General features: G+C 39.1%; 1 protein-coding gene across 1 annotated transcript; it reads right to left on the minus strand.

Moving 5' to 3' along the window:
- Positions 1–6: 6 nt before the first annotated feature.
- LOC111866373 (probable cytochrome P450 6a13) lies at positions 7–11,100 on the minus strand. The gene is made up of 4 exons (XM_023855263.1): positions 10,165–11,100; positions 8,312–8,533; positions 2,835–3,086; positions 7–436 (listed from the first exon to the last, which is right to left on the minus strand). The coding sequence occupies exons 1-4, from the start codon at positions 11,093–11,095 to the stop codon at positions 264–266; spliced, it is 1,578 nt and encodes a 525-aa protein (XP_023711031.1). The 5' UTR covers positions 11,096–11,100; the 3' UTR covers positions 7–263.
- Between the last annotated feature and the right edge of the window lie 6 nt (positions 11,101–11,106).

Below are 11,106 nucleotides of genomic sequence, written 5' to 3' on the forward strand. Positions count from 1 at the left end.
ATGCTTAATCATATCAAGCGACAGAGTAGTGGGCCGTTATGTTGGGCTTGAACAATAATTTCTCGTAGCATCAAAAACCTGTAGGTCTGTCTTGCTTGAAACTACAAATAGCCACTCATCCACTGTCATATATAAACCCTAGGGTAGCTGGAACTAATACATATTTATATCATTGGGACTTTTGGATTGAGGACTGTGGTGTGTCTACGAATGTGATATGTCGTAAAGGCTTGTGTTGCTTGCATTCAGAATAGGAGTTCCCCTTATTTCATGCTCCTATTTTTAATTTGCAGCCACATCCCACCAACAGGAGCCAGTATGAATGACTTGGCATCGAACACCAGAGGAACAGGAGTTTTCTTGCTGACACTGAACTGGTATTCGGACAGAAGAGAAACCAGTCCCACCTTGGTTTGCATCAGTCCGAACCGCATCCCTGGAACCGAGATTTATGCATTGGTTCTTAGGTTTAATCATTTTAATTTATTTTCATTTGGATGCACGAATGAAGAGGCGTTATATCGACTGAATGGAAACTTGGGGATTTATTGCTGGAAATTTATTATGAAATAAAATTGTATTTTGGTAATTTTAAACAATAACGTGTAGGGCTTTAAATTTGTAACACACATATTATTGATTATTGACGGAGTTCGGATTGGTAGTTAAATTTATTAACAACTTATGCAATCAGCTCGAACTTACAAGCAATATAGCGCTATCCCTGACTTGCACAATTTACGGTTCACCATTACACACGCACTAGGCCTCTCCATCTTCACTAGTCTTATCCTGGTGACGGAATTAGAAGTCTCGCATGGCGCGGACCTTATAGAAAACACCTCTTCTGTTAGAGTACGTGTCTATTTTTCCGTTGCCCAGCAATGAGCATAGCGTGGACCACATAGAAAACACTAATCCGAATATATTTTCTATCGCACAAAGTGATTGCATGTGGGGAATTATAGAAGAGCCTTCTCCAGCTGCAGTACTTATATGTATGTCTGACATAATATGACGCTCCAATACAATAATTTATATAAGAAAGTTCCTGTCCTTCAGTGTTTAAGTACGTTTCATTTCTGAAACTTTGGAATTTTCGTCTACATATGGTATACTAAGCAATGTTAAAAGTACTTTATAATAACCTTCATCGTTATTGAGGCATTTTTGTTCAAATCAAGAATTGTACAGCCAGAGAAAGAGTCGTTGCTATAGAAAGGATCTGAAACAACATTCATTTTTATGTAATGGCCGCAAAACAGACAATGGAACGACTCCAGTTGTTAGGAAGCAAATTCTTAATAGATAAAAATAGACGTCCGCTGTTATGGAACGTCTCGGGAAACACGGATACACATGCAACCGAGAAACTGTAATCTCTGCGTGCTCAGTGCCGAGATGTTATAAACAAGGGAGAAGTTTAGAGCTAGGTAATTTAGTCTGTGAAATGGCCGCCAGTTTGGGAGCTAGACAGCTGAAAGTTCTGTAGGAGTATAGGCGTCTCTGAAGGAAAGAGGCAGTTGGAATGGAGCCGCTGTTCCTAGAGGACTTAAGCACGAAAGCAGAGGGTTAACCATTATTGGAGCCGTTACCATGAAACTACTAGTGAAGACACTGAGGCCTGTAATAGACTTAGCGTGATTTGGTAAAGTTTATAAATAAGAGATGGCTCTGTAATTAAGTGTAATTACGAATAGTGTGTTAAACTGAGCAATAAAACCAATATCCAATCCAAAATTCCGTCTATAGTTGCTACTTCACGTGAAAATATGCTAAACAACTACTCATAATATATGAAACTGGCAGACAAAGTGCAATCGTGATTTCATTAAGAGCCATGTTCTGTATCCGGTATATCTGCAAATTGGCGTGTATTTAGCGAAATAATTAGAACTGATATCTTATTCTATTTCCCGTGATTAGTGTATTGCAATTTTACAACAATAGGTATGAACCTGCAAAAACGAATATCAGCTATATAGATTCAAAATGATGAATTGTTACAGTGTGAATACTATATAAAAGAATTCTTTTCCACTCTTCTTATGCCATATGTTGACACGGACGGATATAAACAACAATACTCAATTAATTACGCTTAAACTTTAACGTTTTTTTAATATTAAATTGTAATGAAATATCTTCCTCTGGATGAGGAGTGAGTGTCAGATGTATGAAAATTTGGAGCAAAAGAATCTGCAAATCAACACAGGAGTTACAACCCAAGAGGATGCATACATCTAGATATAAATTATTAAAGCTAAAATGAGGCATTTCAAACATAACGAAATTCAGGATTGACTGTAAATGTCACTAGGAACATTATTAGCATATGCGGCAGAAAATATCCTATGACTAAGTAAATTAAAAAAAAAACTTAAATCTAAAGAACAATAAAAATTAAGAGTCGGGTGTGCGTAAATAAAATACCGAACCAGAATATGCAATGAGCAACTAGAAATAAATGTGAGTTTATATGGAAATGAACGGAATCATTATCTGTTATTATGGATCCTTAGAAGGCCATGGGTGCATTTCATAAGTCAAAAAGTCAAAACATTACACCATTATATCATCCAGAGCACAGAAAATGGGTAAACAATAGAATAAATGAACTCAGTAATCAGTCATTAATTGCTAGAATAACAATAGCAAATATCGTTCCAAAATGAAACAAAGCTCACTGGAATCAGCATTAGAAATGGAGCGACTGATGTTCTAGAAACAACAGGCTAATATCTGAATAAGAAGAGAAGATAATTATGACTTAATATGATCCCTGTACTTTCTATAACAGTTTTATCAAATACTTACTATTGGGAAGAACTTACCTATACAAATTCTGGGTCCCTCTCCGAAAGGAAGGTAGACATAATGGTGTCTCTTCTGCTTCTCTTCCTCACTGAACCGTTCGGGGTCAAACCTGTCAGGATCGGGGTAATATTTAGGGTCGTGGTGAAGACCAATCACGGGTATGACAACCCGGGTTCCTTTGTCCAAAACAATGTCTGTTTCCGGAATTTTGTATGGCTTCGAACACTCGCGGTCTAGCGTTGTAACTGGCGGATATTTTCGAAGAGTTTCTGGAAAGGAAATATTTGTTTAATCTCAGATATTTGCTTAGAGTTTGTGGTTCTATCGCCTAATTTCATCAATGCAGCGATCAATGTGTAGGTCACAGGTAAACTGAAGATAAATGTTAATGGCGTATTGCCAGTTCCCTTGGGTATAACATTCCTAATCTTTTGGCTCTTTTTCTGCTTTCTTCGTTTTTATTATTTCTTTTTCAGCATATTTTCTCCAGGGGCTAGGCTCAAACCTGTTCCTATATGATCGAAAATGGATCTAACTGCGAACTGTACGCTTTGAATTACTTTCTGATTCCAAGAGGCATTATTTGTGCTCATTTGTAAAAGAGATGTTTACATGTCAAGTGATTGAATTTGATGCAGCATTTCTGGAAAATCGACATTGAACTTGAACGTGAAAAATCTATATTATACGTCATGATCCTTTAGGACGTCTGTTCATAATTACCTTCCGACGTTTTTTCTTGTACTTGTGATTGCCATTAAGATGTCAATTCTGAGACTAAACTGTTACTAGAGAAGGACCAGTTGACTCCAGGGGTACAAAAATCAGTCTTGTTATTAAAAATCAAATTTCACAGGCATTTCGTTACAAGAACTTAATACGAATAAAACTCACAAAGAAAATTTTAGGATGAAGGTAGAAGTCCAGGAACAGTGGAGTAAAAGCTGCATATTGATTCATTACAACCACTGATGTTCCAGAAGAACGTACGAATGGATGTAGGGAGAGCCTGTCGGTAGTTGGTTCTGTGCGTTGCATAAATAAGGAAATTCTATGCCTCAAGGGTAATGATCGACATCAATATTGTATAGGTCTAACAAAGAATGTGTTGTTATAATGGTGAAGATATTTGGCATTAATAAGAAACTCGCCCATATAACTTATTATATATTGTCACGTGTATTAGTGACTATAGATGCGAATCGGTTTGGTAATTTGATTTATTGACCACGCCCAAGTTGTGACTGTAATTAATCTTGCTGATTTTCACACTGCAAATGGCTTCAAAATAGATCTCAGTCTTCTTTCACTAGTCTTCGTATCAGTTCCCAACAATTGCTATTCCCCTGCAATGTTTTCACTGTCCTTTTCCTGGCAGTGGATTTCAACACAGGAGCTATAATAGTCACACTTCACATGTCACTGTAATGCATCATACATAAAGGCTTCGAATCGCATGCAAAACCTTCCCTTCACAGACTGACTTTCAAGTCTGAACTGACCTGCATTCAATAATCGCGATGCCTCAATTCCTCGATTCCTCGATTCGATTCTTTTGCTCCCAATCTCTAAACCTAGTAGGCTGTCGTCTCGAGTTGGACTAAATCAAACGATTTTCCTTGTCTTTAGAATCACTCGGCACGGATCATAGCAGAAAACAAAACCTCGGTGTGGGTCTACAGAAAACACTGCCTGCAAAACTTCTTATATTTTTGCGTGACGTCACTGTGCACTTATAAGCTGCGCGTGCTCCATAGCAACGGTTCTTGTGTGGACGTCAGAAAATATTCTTCCTATATTTTTGGCTGCCAGTTTTGAGGGCGTTTCCTAACAATGGATCCACATGTCACAATATCAATTCGGTTACTATGTTAGTATCAAATTAATAGCTCCCAGGAACGTTTTTGTTGTACTGATATGGACATTGCGTGTGCGTGTCCCTTGTTTGCCTCATTTTGATGTAGCGGCGAGACCTTGTGTTAAATCTTTCTGCGTATTTGCAAACAGCATGGGTCATCTTTATGTGGGAATTTAATTCCGCACACACACACTGCTGGGAACTCCATTACTGAGATGTCCTCCAGATTATGTTCTTTGTAGTTATTTCCTTCGCCAGTATCCCCTATAAGCAGCTCTTGTAATAGACCCGTCAAGTGGCGCCTCCATTGGCCTTCTCGTGAAATCATTCCATCTAGTCAGAAGGAAACATACCTAGTTGTGACTATCATGTATTCTCAGGACACAGTCTGCAGCGTAGTTCTGGATGTCACTGCCACTCAGCTTCAGTAACCAATTTGCAAATCACACCTCAGAATTATGTGTGAGCCTGTTCTCTTCCGATGTAGCTTTCCGACATTTCGGCACATCCTGGGCTCACTTATGCACAATTAAATTATTTTCATATTATCGGAATTGGGTAAGATGGCGCTATAGCAGGGAAAGAATATGCTTGAAGCAATCCGCTAGAAAAGTATGTTAGTCACCCATAAGTTCATCAGCAATGTTATGTAGTAAAGAATAAATAAGTGTAACATGACTGAAATAATGTGAATTACATGTATTGAAGTAATAATGATGTCACGTGTGTCCATGCACAGGGTAAGTGAGGGACCTGTCGCACACTTTGACGTTTAAGTGATGTTTCTTCAGGCCTATTTCTTCGAATACAATTGGCGAGCGTCGTCAGAGAGTAATTGGTCACTAGTCACAAAATATGCCTATGTATTTCATTTTGGAATTTCAAGCAGTTAAATGCACTTGACGTGAATGTCACGGGATTGCTGTGAGACATGTTGTTCGTAGACTTTTTGTCCAGCAACATTAATTGCTGTATCCCATCATGATTTTATGGATGACGAAACAAATCAAATCGCTATGTCAGCAAGACATGAAATGTTTTGCAGTGGATGCTGATTTGAAAAGAAATGCAATGATGACAGAATTCATTCACAGGAACCTTACTATGAAAAATTATACGAGTTCTTATCAACCATCTCCAATGTCCGCAGGCAGTGCACTGTAGTCCTTACGTCCGCACGCAGTGTCTGCAAAGGCACGGTAACAGACTGAGCCACGTCTAAGCGGATGGTCCCATAAAATCATCGATTTGAGTTCGTTTTAGAGCACATTCGTAAACACCTTACTTCACTCGCAGTTTAAGTTGGCAAAAAACTCTTTTTGAGGGATTTATATTTTGAAGAGGAAGGGATTCCAAATCTTGAGTTACTCAGCACAAAATTACAGAATAGGAACTACACAAGTAGTAGCCCGATTGTCTTATCAACATTCACAAAATAAAAAAAAATAATGAAAGAAAAGACTGCTCACTCCTACGTGACCTACTAAGGAAGGAAGACGCAAAAAGTGAACGTGTCTTTGATGGCAGGTGCCAGTACTAGAGAGTAGCATGTACCTAAGGCTCACACTGAATGGTGCGCTACGGCTGACGGGCTTGCTCACCTACTCTAGTTGCAAGAGCTCCTTATTCTTGGTGCGCTACATGCAGCTGGTCGTCTATTATTTAAGGGTGTAACCGTTTTTCTTCGGTTCTGCTAGCTCCGGTAGAGCAATCCGATTCCTCTCAGGGCGTGTTGACAGGCCACGACTTGGGTGATTAGTGGGGCTTTAGGCGTAGGGAAATCACCACAACGCCAATTAACTGTAAGGAGTCTTTATTTAATTAGCACTAATTAGTCAGAAACAGCCAGTATTGTTACCCTTCGCAAATCCGTGGAGGTAGGCCTACTTACTGGTCTGGGGACGCACACTTAATAGTTACCACCAGCGTGTTTACGGGGATCCGAACACGTGTACCCCCGGTGAACGTAACTTTCAAAGTCTCTTTTTGCCAAGCACCCTCTGAATGGTAAATACTTGCCCTGGTTACTCAAAATTCGGGCAAAGGACCTCCCACTTCAGACGATGATTGGCTGGACCGGGCAGACTGGGAGGTTGCTTATCATTCTCTTCCAATTAGGAAAGCGAATCTCCACTAGTGTACAGTTTAGGGGTGAACTTTGCCACCTGCTGCGTGGCTGTCAAACTGAGATTTTGGGTTAGTAGGAAACGACGCTGCTAAATTTATGACTCCCCCTGTCAAGTTTAGAATTTCTAAAGAACTCGGCCTTGTTACACATTAAATTAACTGATTTACGAAAGGGCAGCTGGCTTCAAGCTTGACCCAAGCCACTTGCTGCATGTCTCAAGGGGGGAAAATTCCAAATTGTGAGGCGAAAGTGAGGAATTTCACAAAACCCTAACCATACACAAACATCAATTGACCTTCCCATAAACTGGACAGTTACAAGGGAGACAAGAAACTGCAGCTTATCTAATTGTCTTGATGCGTTATAATAAGGTATTACCATAATTATGTAACATTTTGGTTGGTCCTCGATGGATAACGTCATGTTTATTGGTGTACAGAATACACAGAGTATTTTCTTACACGAAATAGAAATTTTTAATTTGCCCTAAGAGGGCTAACATTAGAGATATCTATATTTAGGCTCTATGCTAGTGTGCATTCACCTAGAATTAAAAGAATTTTCTGCGAAAGAAGAAAGAATTTTGGTTCTTGTATTACTCATAATGACGCGATATTAATCTGTCACTGTTCAAACATTTTATTCGCCCAACGTTTGTAGACGTACTAATGCAGAATATCATTTACTTTTATAAACTCTACTATTTATTTGATCGACTTTAAAACGTTGGAATTTCGTCAGAGACAGGCAGAGTATCACTCTTCATGAAGTTTCTTCCCATGTTCCCGTGGTTTCATGAGTTGGTCATATTCAGGGTACGGTGTTATTTCCTGCATGGGGCTGCAGTAATTATTTCGGGGTGTATTTATAGTTGTTTTACGCACTGCAAAGATGCCTCTAAGCATGCCACATATGGTGGCGTTATTTTGTGCATCTACTTTATGACAGTAATGTTATGCAAAACATAGTATAGCATAATTTCGTAAAGTCTGATAAAAAAATTACTTTTCCTATCGTCATGGCGACGTTAGCTGTTGAATAAATAGCAAGCCATCTGTTGGTGTTTCCGCTCTGTCATAAGCTTAATGGGGCTAGGAAGGAGAGGGGGACTCTTATATATAAGATTTCATCCACGAATAATAATTAAAAAATTGGAACTTTTAATGTTGATCTATTTATCTGATTATTCAGTTTCAGTCTTATTCAGCAGACGAACAGCATATTCGTCAACGGTTCTACTTGCAACGTTCAGATGTAACTGTTTCGATCATGCTTCTCACGCCGGTTGAATTGTTACCGTGAAGAGAACCTTCTGCCCTATATCCGTTAAACAGTAGGCGGGTCGCGGTTGTGCAGAGAACAATTTCAACTCTCATCTCGGGGCTCGGTTCCTAGTAGTACAGTCCGTGGCTATCCCTTCAGTGAGGGAAAGGGCGACGCTTGTAAAACTATCTTATAATATGGCACACAGACAAGAGTAGGAGAGAATGTCGTGCCGTTTTCCCTACCTGATACAACTTTGTCCAAGTAGCTCATCTCCTGGACGGCTTCGTATGAGAGTTTCCCGTCGTGTTTCTCCAGCACCGTGTCGACCTCGGTGCGCAGCCGCTCCTGTATGTCTGGGTTTACTGACAGCTCGTACAGGCAAAACGTCATGGTAGTCGACGATGTCTCGAAACCCGCAAGGAAGAAGACAAAAGCTTGGGCAGCCAGAGAGTTCATTGACAGACCTGTAGAATGGTACATATTTGTACAGTTCAGAAACTAACTAATCAGCCAACCAGCTAAACCAGCTATCTGATACATTATTGGAACATTAAGCTTTCCATTGGAACAAACTTAGAAGAGATAAAATGAGATATATACATTTACATGTTTTGGACCCTTTGATCCATGATCAGAAACATGACAGTAAAAGGTAATTTGTTTCATTCCTGTTATATCTTTGAAAAATCATTAAAAATTATCAAGTAAAAGACATTTTTTTGCAGTAGAAATATATTTCGTTGGGCCGTAATTGTACACAACGCACAAACACTTGTGCACATTGTATTTTCTGAGCAATTTACATGTTACTGATTTATTAATGCATTTTTTGTTGAAAATGTTTAATTTTTCTGTCGGATGTGTGTAGTATCAGTGTGTGTACTGGACTCTTTGTTACACAAGATAATTTTTATTCCAGTATTTACAGAAAGGGTAATGTTGAAAGTGTAAGATATTAAAACATATAAGAATTTAACTAGCGTAACTATTTTAATTAAAAATCTGGACATAACTAAACAATTAGAATGGTCAAATGAAGGATAATATGATTGGCTTGGAATGTAGCAACAATGGGAGAAAGAAGGGAGGCGTAAAGGGTTTTCACAAAAGTGCCAGAAATAAAGAAATCATTTCGAAGACCGAGACGTTTGTCGGAGGATAAAATTAAAATGTATTAAAGTATAGTTTGGGGTGATTGGTATTGGATTTATTTGGTATAGGACAGAGAACAGTGGCAGGTACTTTTGAAGGCGGCAATGGGATTTGGTCTCCGTAAAATTATGGGAAATTCTTGAGTCAATGCACCACCGTTGGCTTCTCAAGAAAGATTCGGCTACATGGATTTATAAAAATTAACCACTATCGGCAAATAAAATTACGAGTTAAATTGACGACGGTAGAAGTAATTGAGCCAATTAAAGTAGGCGTGTACCTGGGAACTCCGTTACATCCCCAGAGCACTGGAGACAATTGCACTGGAATTGTACCTTTACTGCTAACTAGTCATTCTCTCCATGCCGGCGACAAGTTTAAATGAAATAAAAGAGCCAAAAAATTTGTGTTGACGGCGTCATTACTGCCATTTTGTTACCAAATTAATTAATGAATAAAGTGAACTCACTGAAGTAGCTAAACCAAAATAAATGAAGCAGTTAATAACCGTTTAATTAAAGTAGCACAAGGAAGACAAGTTCGACACTAACCAGTTACGTGTTACAGTGCATTCCTTCACCAAGCAACATATACCCAGCTTGACAGTAAATCCACTGTAATAAAATTTGAAGCTATTTTATAATGTTGCTACCTCTAACTATTACTGAGTAAGTTCATACCCTCAAAACTCTTTCTCTGAAATTGGTTTAATGATACCCCCATACACGCTGGTTTGTTCTCTTGAATTTTGTTTTATAAAAGTAGCCCATTCGTAAAAACAGCGTTTGAAGGTTAGGTGGTGGGGACCCTGAAGTGAATTATGTGCTATCGCTTGAGGCCTACATAAATTAAATACGTAGCATTAAGTCCAGTCTCATAAAGGCGAATGCATATAAGGTCTATATATATTTAACAGAGACTTTCTATTTTAGAGTATACATACCATCCGCTGTTTCACCAATTCCACTGAATTCTTCGTCACTTCGGTCCTCAGCTCCCTGTTCGGAGTCCAAGCTGCCCTTCTCCTTAAGCTGTATCAACAGTTGCATGAAATCATTGCGTTTCACGTTATTGCTTTCGCGATATTCAACTGTTTCATGCACCATTTTGCGGAAATATTTGGAAACGTTTGGATCAAAAGTAGGCAATTTTAACTTATCTAATACAACTGGTGCAGCAGTTGATAAAATTCCAATGATTATTCCTAGCATTGATGGTTCGAAAATTTTTCTTCCCCACTGTCTGAATTCCGCGTTTTCATTCTTCAGACAATTGCACTCGATACCGAAAGCACAGGACGAAATTACGTCCGTGCTGAACCTACCTAAAAGGTCCTTGACCTCAATAACCTCTCCCCTTCCCGCAATATTTTCCAAGCACAGTTTAAGTTCGTCTCCACATTCTACAAGTCTCTGGAACATCATTTTCATCTTCCCAGATGTGAAAGTTGGGCTCAGCTTGATCCTAAGGTTTCTCCATCGCTTTCCGGGTAACGAAAATAAGTGCCCCGACAGAGGTTCTACTTCTTCATTCATATAGACACCACGATCATGGAAAGTAGAGAAATCCTTAACTAGAACATCCTTAATTAGATCAGGGTCTCGGAGGAATAATAGCGGACTACTGACCATATACACTCCTCCATATCTGTGCCCTTCAAGCCTCGTGTAAAGTTTCCTGTTTACATATCCAATGTTTTTCAGAGCCAAAGTCGCCTCCCCGAAATTTCCGAATGGGAAAGACGGTTCGACGTACGGTACATCACGTTTCTTCCAGTAAGAGAATGACCACTTGAAATAGGCGTAAACCACTGAGAGGACAGAAGCCACCAGGATCCCCACATCCAGAAGAAGTGACTCAAACAGCAACCCCATACTTGTCAGTA

Source organism: Cryptotermes secundus, unplaced genomic scaffold (genome assembly GCF_002891405.2).
Source record: "Cryptotermes secundus unplaced genomic scaffold, Csec_1.0 scaffold9297, whole genome shotgun sequence".
NCBI classification, from domain to species: domain Eukaryota; kingdom Metazoa; phylum Arthropoda; class Insecta; order Blattodea; family Kalotermitidae; genus Cryptotermes; species Cryptotermes secundus.